This window comes from Limanda limanda, chromosome 3 (genome assembly GCF_963576545.1).
Source record: "Limanda limanda chromosome 3, fLimLim1.1, whole genome shotgun sequence".
In the NCBI taxonomy this organism is placed as follows: Eukaryota; Metazoa; Chordata; class Actinopteri; order Pleuronectiformes; family Pleuronectidae; genus Limanda; species Limanda limanda.
This window is the reverse complement of record NC_083638.1, coordinates 27,186,400-27,204,128: the sequence shown is the minus strand read 5'-3', so window position 1 is coordinate 27,204,128 and position 17,729 is coordinate 27,186,400. Positions and strand designations below refer to the sequence as shown.

Sequence of the window (17,729 nt, the reverse complement as noted above, 5' to 3'; positions counted from 1 at the left end):
TTTAGTACAAAACAAACAATATGTAAAATATGATGCTTGCTTATAAACAACCCAACATACTACTGTATATCAAGTTATTGAAATGAACTCACAGACAAGCTACTTTATTAACTAATGTTTGATTAAATTATTTTAAATTTTCACATTTTTTTCTTGTGATTTATGACAATTGCAACACTTTTATTTCCCTCTTGGTATTAATTAGGTTTTTATTTTATTTAAAGAGAACTTTAACATTGGAAATTTTAAGAACATCTAGTGATAATACAAATAAGAAAATTCAGATTTCAAGATAACATTTTAAACACATGTCTATCTATGACTCAATCTTTATAATGTCCTTGCTTGAAATTTACTTTTTTCCACTTTTGAGACGTATTGTTTTAAGTCCTACATTCAGATATGTATGTTGGCATAGGCAAGTTGAATTTACATACCAAAATAGTTAATGTATTAATGTGCACGAAATACCTTGCTGTATGTGATCTAACAGCTACAAAGTGAATGCATCAAACTCATATTTAGTTACTTAATTATGTTAAGTCGTTACTTGGAATAGGATCTCTCTGCATCTTTCTACACCTTTCTGTTGGAGATCCAGTTTTATATTTAGCTCTGCCATTAGTGGGCTGTGCTGGTAATCACATTGACCCAGTACTCTTGTTTGGAAGTCACTTAGCTGAATTGCATTAGAAATTCTACACCTGTATACCACTAACATGCAGCTAGTTCTCAAAATGGAATTTTAGATGGGTAGCTAGTTAATTGTTTTTAGGGATGACAAACGTTAGATGCCTGAGATTTTTTAGCTGTCCAAGTACACACTGTGTGTACATTGCACAGCCTCTGAAAGTTTCTGCCCTGCAACCTAAATTTACTGCACAAACTCTACCAGATAAACTTAATATGAAGGATTCGGTATATTACCCTAACTAGCGATAGTTGAACTGTAGCAACATTGGTGCAAAGAAGACACACAGTTCCCAGAAAGACGAGCAGCGAAACAGTTTGCATACATTTTTATTCATCTTAAATCTCATGTAGAAAAAAAGAATCAGAGAAACAGACATTCTCTTTTCCTTCAGCCAATCATTTCCCCAGTACTCAGATTATATTGATAACAGGAAAAATTCTTACAACAGCATGTACAAAAGAAAACCAAAAATGTAACTTTCGTCTAACAGATCATTGCAGTTGAAAAACAAGAGCTGGAAGGCTATGAATAATTTACACACATCAAAACTTGGTAACAAATTGGCCATCGGTGTAACAAAAAAAAAACAAAGACGGAAGAAATTTGTTCGATTTGAAGTCCGCTCTGTGAGGTGTTCCAGTGGTATAAGTGAGGCAAAAATCAGACCACAAACAGTGAAATACCCATCATGACCTCATCACGTCGGTTCAAACCGCCACGCGGCCACCACAGTCTGCTGCTGTGGGCGGACTGGACCGGAGGAATCATATCACTGAGACTCCCAGCCTGAAATTACAAGCCTGCCCTGTGAGGGTGGGAAGAAGACTCGTGAAAAAAGAGGAAAAAAAAAAAGAGGAGAGAATAGTAACAATGTTTTTTTTCTGGGATTATGATCACCATGGCAACAGGTCTAGGCACAAGGAACAGTACCTGTTATTCCTGTAATAAAAAAAACGAATACAACATCTTTATCCAGCTCCTCACACACTTGAGGTGTTTCTCAAGTCACACCTGTTCCAAATATATGGTAGCCAGAAATGACTTACTTGAATTTGTGCAACACAAAAACTAAATTGAAAGTTAAGTATCAGTTTTGCTTGTTTATATTTAAGTTCAGTTGTGTTTCTTTACCAAATAACATGTTTACATTTTGTTGTTAAAAAAGAAAGAATAAACCTATTTTCTTGTCAAGGAAAAGACCCCCCAGAAAACAGATGCATGTAATAAAGTAACAGCAACGCACGAGAGCCCCAAACTGGAACGACACTTCAAAGTAGTGGGAGGAGGGGAGGGAGAGGGGAGTGTGGAGAAAGGGAGGAGGTGAGGAGGCTTTAACTGCAAGGGAGGAACACGCCACCACCTCTCACAGCAGGGCCTGAACTTCCTTCCTCCTTCCAGCTCCTCTCGCAGGCGAGCATCCGAGAAATAAAACCAGCCTTTTAGTCTATTCTAAGTCCCCCCCCCCACCCCCAAAAAAAAGTTACAGAACTATTCTTTATGATCTATTAGGAGCCTGAATGATCTGAGAATGGTTTGGTTTGTGGTTTGAATTTGACCTTATCAACAGCTCTCACAAAGTCGACTGTTGTAGCCAAACAAAAGAGATGAAATGTTTTTTTCTGTACATGTATATAGATTGAAAAAGGAAAAAAAAACAGTGAGGTAGATGGATGGTTGAAGGAATAACAACAAAACCTTCCCCCGAAATAGCAAAAGAACGTACAAATATTAGAAGGAAAAAACAACTTGTAGGGAATTTGTACAGTGATTTAACACGTCACATGAAAAGTAACATAAATAACCAAAAACATCTGGGCTGGGGAAATCCAAACACCGCTTTTTGAGGTTAATGAGCCAAATCCGTTCCATGTGGTCCTCTCTGATAATACACCACTTCATATTGTCTGTTACACTCTTAGATGTTCAGCACATGGGACCTTCAGTTAGCTCTCTTGTCGAAGTCAGGTTGAGTTGTCTAATAACAGAACATGACCAGGATTTGTTTAATAGGTTTAGCATCATCCTCGGGTGCGAAATCGTATTCTTCCTAAAGCAATTTTCAAAGAAATTCTCAGTGCTGTTAGATAATTCCACCCATTTCTCAATCCACCTTAACTTCAGCAATCTTCTACAAACATGCTAATATGTTGAAAACAGATAAATAATATGGATTACTCCAGCAGCACCCTTGATTCAAGAGAAACAATGATTAGCAGGAAGTGAAATTATCCAAACAGACATGTTTTTTTCTTCTTTTTTTTTTGCACTTGCCTTCAGAAAACAAGATGTCCACACTTGCTTCTGAACTGAATCAATTCCATTTTGAATTTAGTCTGTATCTTCAACGCAGTTTTTTTACGCAGCAAACATTTTATGAAGCCTGAAAGGTCCAAAAAAACGAATGAAATATTAGAACCGATGAACTCATCAATAATACTGTTATCTAAATAATCACAATGGAAAGTAAAAGGAAAATACTAATATTTACTCTGTGTGATTCATTTTACTCCTCTTTATCTTTCACTTGCTCATTATATTCTCCAGAACTTCAGTTTTCCTTTTTTAAGTTGGAACACTTTTTAATCCAATTCTATGTGTGCGTAGCATCTGCCTAGCTTGCCTTAAAGTACTGCTAGCTAAACACAAAGAGCCCCTTTCAGCTAGCAAACCAGCTGCAGCTAAATGTGCCTAATTAGCTAGCTACCACTATTAAGAAGGCATCATGCATTTGTTTTCATAAATTCTTTTAATCTCTAAATTTGTGTTTCATGTCTCTATCAATTTTGTTTGTCATTTAATGACGCATGTATCGAAATAAACAGAGTAAAATGAACAAGCTTTGAGCCACATTAGCTAGCTAACTCTGTTGACGTTTGTGTGTTGGCTAAAATGCTTTAGCGTCAAATAATGTTACACGAGAAAAACGAGGGACATCTAAAGAATATATTTAACAGTGAGACCATGAAAAAGGAAAACAAGGAGTTGAAAAATAAAAGTAGAGCTTGTGTAAAATAAGGTTAAGCTAAGTTTAAATTAATTTATCCACTGAGTGATATATATATGAACTATAAAACAAACAATTAAGTGTCTTGTTAATGACGGGACATTAAAACAAAAGTAAAAAAACAAAATTCCATTGATCCGTTTCAATTTTATAACTAACAGTATTATTTATTAATATATTCAGTTGTATTTAGACTCATTGAAGTGCATGGACCCATTGAAAACTTGGAAACCCCATTGTGGTGTCAGGCAGATGTTAGAAACATTGCTCTTGCCTAATGATGAGAGTAAATGCAATAACCCAGTTAGAGGGACATACAATGAGACACAATATGTCTCTGGGTATGACAGCACAAAAAAGAACGTGGAAAAGGATTTTACTTTTCTCTCTGACCTGAGATTTAGTTGGGACTCAGCAGTGACGATTTAATCTCTGCGTATGATGATGGGTCGAGGTGGTCTAGTCCAAACCTTAGAGGACCGAGCTCGAATGTGTCCCTAGAGAACATGAGAACTTCGAGTGCGGCTGGCACCATCGCTGTCCTATCGTCAGATGGGAGGGGACATTACAGGTGTTTTGAAAACACACAATTGCAATTGTCATAACTTTTTTTACGCAAACACAGAAAAGAAACTAGGTCAGATACACTTTATACAGTTACAAGCATTAAAAAATGGACTGTAGTGGAAACGTTCGTAGATCCAACCTGAAAGAGTTCTCTTTTTATATATAGATATTAACTATATTACAACCACAAGAGAAATAAGGAATAGCAGCTTCGTTCTGTACATGATAAATGTCTCCTACCATACAAAAGTTAGAAAAAGTGACACAAACAACTGTTTACATAAATGCTCTGCCCACGAAAAGATGTTGTAAATGTTGGAGACTAATGGCTAGTCTAACAAAATACCTGTTTGTATACAGCAAGGACGCCTTTGAGCAAGGAGCTAAGGCCTTTATAGATCTAGTGTTAATATTTATCTTCCTCTTTATGCTTCATTCCCTTTGCAGTCCTCACCGCTTTCTGTCTTTGCCTCTTTATTGACTTGTGTTGGCAGTTAAACTGTAACGAAACAGCACTTGCGACAGGATGTGGCTGGATTTCAGATAAATTGATGTAACCTCTGTCTATGACGTCAATCTGATATAGTACAGTATGTGTCTGTATCAAACAGCAATAGAGGAGTGGTGTAGGACTGTAGAGGGATATGTCATCAAAAATGAACTAACAGTGTGGTAACAAATCCAAGTGCTTTTGATTTTCTTCCATTTTCAATCCGGTGTGTTTCAGGGCAAGACTGCAGAGGAGATCCTTTGACAAAAAGTATGATTTGGCAACAAATTTGGCAGATTTGACCTTTCTCCCCCTGGTTGTTTAAGATTCAGCAGAATGGCTGTCGACCTGGCATTATGCTGAGACCCATCCTGCGGCAACAAATCTACTGAACGACAGACGAAGACGCTGATCTTTTTTTCATTTGATATGCTTAACAGTTTCACCATAATGCCCGCCCAAAAGCGATCAAAATGCCAGTTGTTTATAAAGGCCTATACATTTTGTCTTTCCGTTTGGAAATATATATAAAAAGTAGCAAACAATGATTTATAAAATAAGATGATCCATAAAGAGAGAGAGACAGAGAGATCTCCCCCAATTATTTTTATATTTTCCTGTCTTTTCCAGTCTTTTTTTTTTCTTTCTTTTTTTTGGTCTTTCCACTCAGCAGCGAGGGCAGTGTCACATCTGACAGCCAGCTGGTAGAAACCACAAGTAGAATAATATGAAAAGAGTGTATGGAGTTACAGCAGAGCATGAACTAACAGTAACAGAAACAACAGTTCCTCCGACTTCCTGTGAGTCTTTGCTCCTCTCTGATTAACCACGCCCAGATAGTGGGGATGGTTTTGCTGTTTTATCTATATTATCTATATATTTTTTTAAAAGATCACACCCACTGTGACATCAGGTTCTGCAGAGCAGCAGGGGGCAGTCTGGCGGTTGTGTCTATCCCATCAGCAAGCAGAAGACTGCGGGAGGGGCATGGCCCTTTCGTTTTTGCGTCCACCGTTCATGTGTGCATACGGCGGCAGATCCTCCAGAGATGGCCGCATTGTGGCGCCCGCGCCTGTCCCGAGCTCTGACCCTGCTGCAAGGCTCGGACCCGACAGCCCGTTGGCCGCCTGCTGGCCTGTCGCCTGCTTGTCCATGGCAGCGGTTGATGTACAGGGAGTGGAAGGGGAGCTGGGGCTCAGTGAGGGGGCAGGTGGAGCCTCTGAGCTCGGGGAGGGCGGGGTCTGTTGGGGGACTAGGGATTGCTGTGGCTGTGTGGACGAAGGTTGGTCCAAAGGAACATCTTCAATGCTGTCCATTTTGTCCAGGTGGACCTGCTGCTCCTCGGTCGGCTTGTTGTCAGCGCTGTAGAAGAAACTAACCTCTTTGAACGACGGCTCCAGTTCATCCTTGATGCTGCTGATGATCTCCACAAAGGCTGGACGCATCTTAGGATTGAACTGCCAACACATTCGCATCAGTTCGAACCTACGCACACACAGGCGCACACACACACAAACAAACACACGTTAGCTCCTCTTACCAACATGCTGAAGCTTCTTTAGGTTTAGCCTGTCTTCTGTGACAGAGCATTTAACTTGTGGTTAAAGGTTTGACTTTCAGTTTACTTACAGTGTTAACTATATAATCATTTATTTGTGGAAGCTTAACACAGTATCAATATTGATGGCCATATATAGAGTTTTTTATTTCAAATAGTACACACAAGCACGTTGACGATTGTTCCATCAGTAATAGTCTCACTGACGGTCACTGAGAAATCCTGCATAGGTGGGCCGATCAAAAAACAAGTTCTTCTTGCTGTTACTTCCTACAGGAGAGCATGCTGCATGTGAGTTCCAGGACTGGACCCCCTGATCAATCACAATATGTAATCTACTGACTGGGAACATGTCAGTGAGGGCCGTTATTTGTCTGACACATGTGACGTAACAAAGTTGTATTCATTGTTCAGCTATTAATTTGTCACAACGTACACAACAATTGAAATAGTAAAGCACTTTATATAAGGTATCATCTTACAATTAATGTAATGAAGGAAGTTTATTTTCTGAATCGTCGAACTGTACCTTTAAGTGGATACAACATTATGTAGTTAAGAAGCGTATATGTGTGTGATTGCTGTTAGAGAATCCTCACATGAACAGAGAGTTGATTTTGAAAGGAAGCCCTCATCATTATTCTCACAACAAACCCTGTGGCTTCACATTTGTTCTCCTCATGACTCCACCACCCTCAATGTTTTTGTGGTTGGTGGCCAAATTTATCTGCAACGTTCACAGCTCTTTTGATGTGGGTTTATACTCAGGCTCTTTCATATTAAGTACAAACACATCGTGGAAAACAAAAGAGTGCACAGTGACAAACAGAAGGGCTGTGGTATGGAAATCCCAACGACCCGCAGGCTGAAGCGGAGCAGCAGAAAAGCTTCACTGTTTGCAAGAATGAATAGAAGTCATAAATGATTGAACTAGTGGAGTAGAAGAAAACAAGATGCCCAGATAGTAGTTTGTAGGTCAGTCGTTTGTTGATGTGTTTCTCTGCAGAGAAGTATGTGTGTTTGTGTCTTACAGCATGTCAGGACAGCTTTGTGGTTTCTCCAGCAGCCCTCCGTCCATTACAAAGCGGAGCACCTGCTCATTTGACAGACCCTGGTACGGCTGCTCAGACAGAGTGGAGATCTCCCACAGTACAACCCCAAACGACCTACACAGGGGGACAGAGGGAGGAGGGGGTGAATGAGTGTGACTTCCATTATCAGTTATGATCAGAAGACAGTTTTGAAATGGTTAACACAGAAAAAGAAGCAGCCATGTGTGTGTGTGTGTGTGTGTGTGTGTGTGTGTGTGTGTGTGTGTGTGTGTGTGTGTGTGTGTGTGTGTGTGTGTGTGTTAGTGTGTGTGTGTGTCTGCTCACCAAACATCAGAGTTAATCGTGAAGACTCCATCCTTCAGGGACTCTGGTGACATCCAGCGGACAGGGAGCAGACCCTTACCACCTTTGCGGTAGTAATCCGTCTCATATATGTCTCTGGTCATGCCAAAATCTAACATTACACACAAACAGAAGTGAAAATGACAAAAGTGAAAAACTGGAACAAAGGCAAATCTGGCCACATAACGAACCAGACACTGGATGTAACTGTCTTCATACTTCTTGTGATTCTACATGTTGTCTGTTGTGTGGTCCATATTACATTGGAGGGCGACATTTACCAAGGTAATTAACAAAGACATATTACTGTAAGCATGATCCTTTACAGATCACTCTGTGCTGGAATTAAAATCCACACGTGATGCAAATGTGTTGACAGATGTACACCACTGGTTTAAGAAGGCTCACTTCACCTCTAAGATTAGAGGTACAACCCAGGACCTGTGCGGGTTCAGATCCACATTTTATTTCCAGGTCTGTCATATGATGTTTTTGTTTATGTTTACAAACTTTCGTGGAAGATGGATTATATTGCATCACAGCAAGGCACAGGGGAGAAATCTGCCAACAATACATTAGGTGAAACGTTAACTTTTTAAAGCAATCAGATGTGAAATCTGGGCAGAAAGGGTCTGTGTCTCCCGACTGGGATTGGTCCAGCATTTTCTCACTTCTGTCCAGATCTCACCTTTCAAATGATAGATGGGCCTGGGTCTGGTTCTGGCAGAATTCCTCCAAGTCTTTTTGTGTTTGGGGGCACACTTTTGTAACCATTAAATACTCTAACTGGGATTAATGTTCCCTTGATAATGTGGTTTTCAAGTAGCCACCATTTGCACTGCTCTGAACTCCCTCCCACTTCAGTTTCTCAGGTGACGGTGACCTCTGATGCCCCTACAATGCTTTACCTCCAATCTTAACGATGAAGTCCTCAGCCACCATGCAGTTCCTGGCTGCCAGATCTCTGTGGACAAACTTGTTGGCGTTGAGGTACGCCATGCCATCAGCGATCTGCCCTGCCATCTGAAGCATCTTCTTCAGAGGAGGGAGAGACAGGCTCGTCCACTGTGTCTGCAGACAGAAAGACAGACAGAGAGAGGATTAAGTTGTACGTTAGGAACAAGGTCATGGTGGTTAAATATCTGACAGGGTTAAGATTCAAGATCATTGTCTATATATACAGTTCCCTAAACTTCCTCTCTACATAATATGGAGTTTTATGAAAAGTAGGAAGTCTTAGAATACAAAATCTAAATTGGCAATGGTTCCTTAAATGTAATTATTAAACCCTTGTGACACAAATGTAATTGAGGCTTGATAATTGACCGTTTAGCGCTCTTAACCACTTCTTTATAAATCATCACTAAAAAAATAAACAAATAAATCAGTCAAGATGAATCCATTTATCATAGGTTACTGAATTTGGTGTATTTTATCCAACAACCAAAAGGTGATAAGTTGCTCTAAGTTATCACACTCACACACAAAGCTTCAATAGTAGCAGAGGAATAAATAAACCATTATAGCCAAAAGGACGGCTGACCACCACCTCTCTGGTTGGAAGAAGCAGATGCAGTTAATAAGTCAGACAGTACCTCTTTAGGTCGGAGGGAGCGCAAGTAACTCTTAAGGTCTCCTCTTGTCATCAGCTCCATGATGACCAGAGTGGGCTGACCCTGAGAGACCACTCCCAGGAGACGAACCTGCAATAAACACAGCACATCGCAATGAGGCAAGAATGGACTAATGTGGATTCAAAAATTTGTTTATTCTCTAATGGTTTAAAAGTCTCAGGACAAAGTGGAGGAACATCCAGTGGCCTAATGTTTAAGGATCCCTGTGAGTGAGTGAGTGAGTGAGTGAGTGAGTGAGTGAGTGAGTGAGTGAGTGAGTGAGTGAGTGAGTGAGTGAGTGAGTGAGTGAGTGAGTGAGTGTGTGTGTGTGTGTGTGTGTGTGTGTGTGTTATAACATTGGATGTCCGTGCTTGGGTGTGTACTTACCACATGGTGACAGTTGAACTCCTTCATGACGGAGGCTTCATTGAGAAACTCTATTCTCTCTCTCATGCTGGCGGACTCGTTGACAGTCTTGATGGCGACTCGTGTCTCTGGCTCGTCTTTGACCACGCCCTTCGCCAGGCCTTCATACACCATACCAAACGAGCCCTGGCCAAGCTCTCGACTCAGGGCAATCTTCTCCCGCGCCACCTCCCACTCATCTGGTACATACACTGAACACAAGGTGAAAAGATTCATGTATTAAAACTCACAATACACAATAAAACTCTGCACTACATTAGTCACATTAACATTTCACTCACTTTCTGCAGCACTGAAGTACTCTGGATTGACTGAGGCATACAGGACTCCGTTTCCAAGACGGTCGCTATTCCTGACCAAATAAAAAACAGAAGCTTTTGCAATATACACACTTGCATTTAGCTTTACACTCACATAATATGCGTTTATACTTTTGGGATCTGCATTGAGTACAATCATAGATATCTGTTTCCAATAGAACATGGCACTGTATCATTCCAGTTTAAAAGCTACTGGAATTGGAGGAATTTAATTTAGCAGTAATTGATTCAATAAGAAAAAGATTACAGTTTATTTCTTTGGTGTCTATTACAGTTTGATCTCTATAAACAGATGTGAATATGCAGATAGCTGTTAAGAGATTAACCAAAATATATTCTGGTCCTAAAATAATCTATAAAAATATCTTTATATTATATACATTATACTGGTGTTCATATTATAGGACAACTGCTGCTTTGGTTCGGCTTGGCGAGTTCACTCAGCTTCAACAGGTTTTCTTTGAATGCATTTTGTATTAAGATATTTATGGGTGAAGAAACAATCAGTATGCTATATACACATATTACTACAATACACAGAATCACACACCTTTTCCTGTTGAAGGCCACCAGCATTGTGACCAGCAGGCAGATAAAGAGGATGATGGCGATGGGAATGAAGATCATAGCATAGAGGACATTTTCATATCCTGTTGGGTCGAACATTTTGATTACTGTTCAGTTTAAACTGTTACATATAGTGTGTTATTAGAAAACTGGGAAAAAATTGTGAGGGAGAATCGCAGTTTGCAGATGCAGTGTGTGTGTGTCTTACTTTCAGCTATAAAGAGATCCACAACGTGTGTCCAGGAGCCGTTGCCAGCCAACGACGTGGCTCTCACTCTGACTGAGTAGTTTCCTGGACCGAGGTTGGAAAGCCGAACGCCACGCTGGGCCTGATACATCTGACCGGAGACACACTCGTGTTTCTCAGTCTGTTACAAGCACAAGAGAAAAAAGAAAACTTACAATTAACAGAATTATTGGACTAATCCAAAAGAGAATCCATGACCTGCTGTTTTAAATTTTTAATGGGCAATGACAATTAAGAGGGTTCACAGGTGTAAACTCTGACTGATGAATAATAAGACTCATCTCTGTTCATGGGCCAGTTGCTTGGTTAATATTTTTGCAACCTGCTGTCGTCACTTAAGAAAGCTTCTTAGGTATAAACATATCACTCCTGTTAACTGGATACATTCTTATCAAATATCCGTTTCTTTGAGCATACATCATATATCATAAACAGAAAATCATATCTATCAAAAGGACATCTTATATTAAACATATAAATACTGTTAATGCCAGACAATTCTTTCAAGTTCAAGAGGATAGTTTTGATTCATGCTAATCCATCCATGCATAAAGCTAAAGTTCCTTATGCATGAAGAGGATATTGATTTTCCTCAAACTAAATGACTGGTCAAACAGATTGGTCCACCAATATTTTATTAAAATGTGGACCCATCTGATAAATAAATGAATTCTTCACTTTGATAAATTTAGATTTCTTTTAAGTAAATGTTCCTCCAGCAGGTTACAGCTGACGAAGTGGAGATGTTGTTCTACCTCAGCAGCCAGCTTAAGCTTGATCTCATACATGAGGATGAGTCCATTGGGTCGACGTGGCTCTGGCCAGCGCAGAAACGCCCAGTCCTCATGGCCCTCTAAGGTCACCTGGCCCGGAATGTCATCAGCCTTTTCTGGAAAACAGAGGAAAAAGGTCAGCATGTGGCCAAATGACAAAAACAACAACACTGTTAAACACTCAGTGGTTGAGTTACACTTCTCTAACCTGCAGGCTTGGTTCTGGAGAAGACAAACTCTGCCGCACTGCAACGCTGGACCTGTCGATTGCAGGCGTGAATGTCAATGCGGTACACAGTGAACGGCTGCAGGCCAGAGATCTGCAGCCTGCGCTCCGTCACAGCTTGCTCCGTGAAAGAAAACTCTCTGTCCGCTGGCTCCACATCAGCCAGGGTGCTGCTGTTAACAGCGGCTTGGAGAGGAGGGACATTGCTGCTGTTGGTGTGCAGACGGTTGCGGTGGGAGTGAGTGGAGTTGGCGATGCCAAAGAGATCTCTGCGGCGACGATCATGAGGCCTGGAAGAGAATGGTGGAGATACAAGGGGAGAAGGAGGGAGGAATTTAGATTTTGACTGTTTACTGCGTTTTATTTCAATGTCAATGTCACGGTTACTAAAAATCATCGCTCAGCTCAGAGTGTATGAGGTATATTCCCTCTGGCATCACCAGTTGGCCTTAATTTCAGAAGCTGGGGTGAAACTTGTTAAACTTGTTAGGCATGAATAAAACTACTGAACAGCTAAACTGATCTTGTAACACTGGAACTTACACTAGCATGCTAACATGTGACATCAGATTACTTCCAAAACATTTACCAAGTTATTCCAGGAGCATGTGTATTACATTTTTTTGTGCTTAAATAGAAGAGGAGTTAATCATTCTTATCACCTAAACGTGGACCATTTTTTGTATCTGAATGAATGGACCCTTTCCAAGTTTTGAAGTCATTATCTTCAATATTATTATTATTATTTTTAGGGGGGAAAAATGATAAACTCTTTCTTTAAGAATTTTGAATAGGTCTATTGAATGTAGAAAAATCTGTTAGGGTTAGTTGTGATATGGAAGGTAAGGGTAAGGGGCTCGGGAATGGATTATGTCAATGTGTGTCCTCACAAAGATAGAAATACAAGGTTGTTTGACTATGGTTAGGGTTATGTTGGACCCTTCTCCATTTTTTTCTGTTGTTTAAACACATAACATTATTATATGATGGCAAAGAACAGCTTGTGATCGCTAACTGAATTTATAGGGATATTGCACAAAAACTACATATGAGCAGCACAGCATAAAAATAGTTAAAGGTGACATATTATGCAGATTTTACCGCAGTTGATATGGTTCATTGGGGTCTTAATGAAATGTCTGAAACATATTTTAGTCAAAATACCACAAGGATCATTTAAAACAGCACCCTTTTTACCCTGTCTAAAGCAGCCCTCCTCAGATTGACCTGTTTTGAGTGAGCTGACCGGCCAGCCGGCTCCCCCGCTAGCGTTAGCTCGCGAGCTAACCGGGCCGGTGGAGCCTGACATAGAGGAACCACAATTAATCGCGGGAGTTGTTGTTTTCCAGAGTTTTTGGGACGGTAGACATGCTAGATACCCAAATTAACGTATAGAAGCACTACAAAAGTGGAATTTTCATAATGTCACCTTTAATAAAATGAGGTTGTCACTTTTTTAGACAAAAGAAGCTTAGCCAAACAATGAGATAATGATGATGTGTAGCTTACCTTGCTGTAAAAATTGAGTTGTGCAGGAAGTTTTCAAAGACCTTTCGGAGAGAGGCGTCAACAGCTTCTGCCTCCAGGTCCTCCACTGACTTGGGGCAGGGGCAACAGGGACCTTTATCTCCCCCCTCAGGATCCGGTTTAGTGGGCTTGGTGTCTTCTTCCTGGTCTCCCACACCTATGGCAGCAATCCTTATGGGAATCTTCAGCTCTGCAGGAGGAGTAGGAGGATGTGTTTAATGTCCAATGTACACAACGAGCAGTAGAGTTGAGTGATGAAATTGTGTGTCTATCTATGTGCGCACCTTTAGAGCAGTAGTTGTGTTGGTACAGCTCTCTGTCTTCGGCTTGTTGCTGCCATCTGACCAGGTAATAAGTCTGGTTTCCATTTGGTGCGAGGGGGGGAGACCAACGCACAAGCAGCTGCGTCGAGGAGTTAGAGTATGCCCGCACATCCTGGGGCATGGAGGGCGCTGAGAGAGATAAAAGTTAAAATTATTCTGACCTCAGTGTCGTCACTGTGTGGCTGCTTGAGAAACCTGATTTCCACCAGCTTTTAGGGAACGTCTCTCCTTCAGGGTAGGATGCAGATTTTGCCAGTGCAGATGTGATTTGTTTAAAGCACCCTTCCATTTCATCTAATTGTATTATAGTTTTTGTAAATGGGGTTTTCTCCATCTCTTTGAGTTGCAGCTGTGTTTATTTAAAAACTCTGTTCCTCATCTCTTTACAGTACATCTGGATTAAACCCAGGAATGTTATCGCAATAATCCCATGTGTATAGTCTGTTAATATCACAGTTTAACAAGGGAAATCTAATGTCCATCTGAAATAATCTTATTTTAAACTTACTAACACTACTGATGGCCTGAACTTCCCCCAACACTCATGCACGATAAAAGTTTGAGAGATTTAATGGAGGTTTAGTTAAAAAGAGTTTCACTCTTTTATTCGCTCTTCATCATTTGCAACCATTCTAGGATCATAGTAACATCGTAATGGGTTTTCTCTGCCCTCAGTCTATGTTTACCTGAGGGGCTTGTGCGGATGTAGACAACCTTGCTCTTGGCACTCGGCATATGTTTGTCCTCCACCATCAGCGTGATAGCCTTGACGAAGACGGCATACTGCGTCCAGGGTTTCAGACCAGACAGCAGAACACCAGGGTCAGAGTTCTTGTCCAGCCTCAGCTCCACGTCCACCATGTTCCAGCTGTTAGAGCCACAGCCGTCCTGCCCCTCAAACTCTGTGATGTTCTGGAATGGCCTGGAAAGAAGAAGAAATTAGGTTAATAGATACTCATGAACCTTTTTAATTTGTAAAGATCAGTAACATTCATGTAATATAAGCTCCTTTTCCACAGATCAAAACACCCACTGACCACTACTAACATTAGGCTTTTTCTGCAATAAGAATGGATATAATCAGCATTAACTTCCGGGTCAAAGGACTCCGCAGTAAAAACAAGTTTTTATCGGCTTTGATCAGCGGTGATGAAACACAAACTGGTGACCAATTTCTTTTTTGTCTTTACTAAGGCAGTCTAGAAGCTGATGCTGCACTTTTTCTTAGTGACATTATGATGGGCATTCAACTTCCAGGTGTTGGAATGTAAAGGCCAATGAATGTTTGTGTATTTATTGTATAGTAATTTTTAGATATTGACTTTCATTGACCGGTTTTATTCTTGTGTTTATGTATAAAACTGATGCAAACGAACCCTAAAAAGCATTAAATGAAACAACAGGTGTTTCCATCCACATGTTTTTTTATTTGCACTTTACATCTTGATTGAAAATAACGTTGGTTCAATTAGGAAAAAAATTCTTCCTCAAATTAAGAGACATTTTGTGTTTTCCATGTTCCTTTGGTTCATTTAAAGTTGAACTAAGGTGCTTTTATGTCATATTCTCCTCTAATGTTGTGATGGCACATGAACTTAGACTTTGTGCCACCCAATGTTTATCTTGTTTATTTTATTTATTGCTCAGTGCATTTGAAATCCTGTTGACCAGTGTAAAAATAAGCTGCTAAAATTGAGTTGCAGTTCCCATCATTGCTACGATCAGAAGTCAATGACTGGGGCTACTCTGAAACACTTACGCCTCCTTGTAGTAGACAATAAAGCTGATGAGGTTCCTGTAGTCAGGAGGCCGGTACCGCTGCCAGATCAGTTTGATCCGTGTGCTGCTGGTGGTGTTGGACTTAAACGTCAGGATAGTGCTTTCACCTAGGAGGAAGTGGGAACACAATTAAAATCAAAGTACTTCAATATGTTTCTGTTCAAATGTGCAGCAATTAGTCATGTTGACAGACTAATGCAGTAAATACTGACACATGGTGCAGAGCAACAGGAGGTGTTTGGAAACAGTAGATTATCTCCTGCACATGTACTGGACATAGCAATTTACATTTTTGTGCTTGTAAGACTAATGCTCATTTGACCCTTACAGCTGGCTCGTTCGCCGTTGTTTCGGAAATCGCTCTCATCAAAGCGGCCCTGGATACCCGTTTTGTTCCACATGTTGCGGATCTCAGACCTGCACAGCTTCGGGTTGCCTCTGAAGGACAGCTTCCCTGTTTTGATAGTGAGATTGTGCTGTTTCCAGTCCCAAAGATACTGGAGCTGCTGGTTGTCATACGCTGCAAAGGCGTACATGCTGGAGGGTGGAAAGAGGAGAGGATGAATGAAAGATAGTCAACAATGAGTCTCTTAGTTCTATATTCACTGTGTCTTGTTTCTGCTTAAGGTTATGCGTGTATCGGAATTCATGCCAAGCTGTGGACCAATTTTCCCACCAAGAACAATGCCTTATTTTCAGTGCTTAATGGAAAAAATGCACAATGAGGTGTCAAAGAAAGGGGGGTTTTACAGGGGAAATGAGAAGAGTGGATACAGAGGTATAGAGGAGAAAAGGGGAGAGGAGCTTTTATGAGTCATTGGGTAACACCCAGACATCCAGGAATGACTGTAATGTGTGCCTTGGGATGCTAAGATTCCTGTGAGCTCAAGGAGAAGCAGTAAGAGGGGGGAGTGACGGCCACTCCATGACCCTGAGAGCGCCTTTCTGTGGACGGTTGTAAGTTAAGCTGCATCCAAGGTCTTATAAAAAAAAAAGGGACATACAGTTGCTATTCGTTCAAGTTAAAAACAAGATTCTTTAGTGAGTTTTTTTTAATATTCTTTGGTGACAGAACAGTTGTTCTGTCAGTTGTTCAAACCAAAACATGGAAGTCTGTCTACGTTCCAGTCTGCACCCTCACAGACAAAATAACATGTCAGTGATGACCTTGACCAACTACATTATAAAACAAACACTACACAAGGTCCTTTCCTCACATTTGTTAGAGTGTTGCAAAAAAACATAATTTTTCTGAGTCTGGCTGATGCTGAGAATAGTCACGAGAGCTGCGTTCCCATACGGCCCCTCCTGAAATTATCCAGAGGGGTTGTGTGTGAGAAGGCAAATGTCCTTGTCAAAGGCTGTGGACATTTTCTCAAGTTCTTCCTGCCATCCCCCAGCAAAAACTCTGGATAAGGTCAGAATAAGCCAATGATAGAATACAGCAGGAAATTATCAGGAGGATTCATTGTGAGCCAGTGGGCGCGTTGATAATGTCTTTCACACAAAATTTAAGAAAACAAAAGATGAAGATGTAAACTTGATATGAGAAAGAGATTCAAGAGCTTTAGGTGATAAGGGCCAAAGCCAGAGTCGAAGTGTTAAACAACAACACGTGATCTGCGCATTGGAATTAACATATTATGCCATGCCTGTTGCTGTGAACGTGTCTGACACGGAGAATCGTCTGCTGCGTTGTTCATATGTGAAAGACAAACACCAGAAAAGACATGGACTCCACTGTTAGAGGAGTTTTTCCAATGTTCATGTCTGAAAATGGTTTACAGTAAACACTCTTTTAAGGGAATCCTCCTTAATTAATGTATGAATGTGAGAGAACAAGAGAGCAGCGAGAGAGAACTTGGGATTGTGACCATATATCAACATGTGTGTGTGTGTGTGTGCATGTTCATACTCATCCAGAAGCTCTTCTCCGTCGATGTATCTGAGGCTGCGGAGGAAGGCCAGGGAGCTCAGAGTGAGAGAGTTTCGGATCCGCACGTATCCCGTCACCCTCTGAATTAAACCAGTGGAACTCTCCAAGCTCTGCCACCATGTGTCTAAAAACATACACACAGACAATCTCCCGTTATTAATTATTTATTCACATTTTGTATTCATATAGTCTAAATTACACACTCAGTTTTTATCACTGACTAACTCGGTTGATGACACCTTATGTTTGAAGTAATAGAGCTTGTATATTGAGGGCATTTGTTGG

General features: G+C 40.7%; 1 protein-coding gene across 1 annotated transcript in view; it reads right to left on the bottom strand.

Moving 5' to 3' along the window:
* Positions 1–5,714: 5,714 nt before the first annotated feature.
* LOC132998436 (insulin-like growth factor 1 receptor) overlaps positions 5,715–17,729 on the bottom strand; it is a 35,068-nt gene continuing 23,053 nt past the window's right edge. The window contains exons 5-21 of the mRNA XM_061068083.1: positions 17,424–17,568; positions 15,837–16,045; positions 15,489–15,615; positions 14,416–14,651; positions 13,691–13,858; positions 13,389–13,596; positions 11,862–12,169; positions 11,636–11,769; positions 10,842–11,001; positions 10,617–10,716; positions 10,028–10,098; positions 9,708–9,937; positions 9,303–9,410; positions 8,616–8,778; positions 7,690–7,819; positions 7,345–7,479; positions 5,715–6,240 (exon numbers count right to left, since the gene is read on the bottom strand). Of these exons, the coding sequence (XP_060924066.1) occupies positions 5,715–6,240; positions 7,345–7,479; positions 7,690–7,819; positions 8,616–8,778; positions 9,303–9,410; positions 9,708–9,937; positions 10,028–10,098; positions 10,617–10,716; positions 10,842–11,001; positions 11,636–11,769; positions 11,862–12,169; positions 13,389–13,596; positions 13,691–13,858; positions 14,416–14,651; positions 15,489–15,615; positions 15,837–16,045; positions 17,424–17,568 (3,158 nt within the window). The remainder of the gene's footprint in view (positions 6,241–7,344; positions 7,480–7,689; positions 7,820–8,615; positions 8,779–9,302; positions 9,411–9,707; positions 9,938–10,027; positions 10,099–10,616; positions 10,717–10,841; positions 11,002–11,635; positions 11,770–11,861; positions 12,170–13,388; positions 13,597–13,690; positions 13,859–14,415; positions 14,652–15,488; positions 15,616–15,836; positions 16,046–17,423; positions 17,569–17,729) is intronic.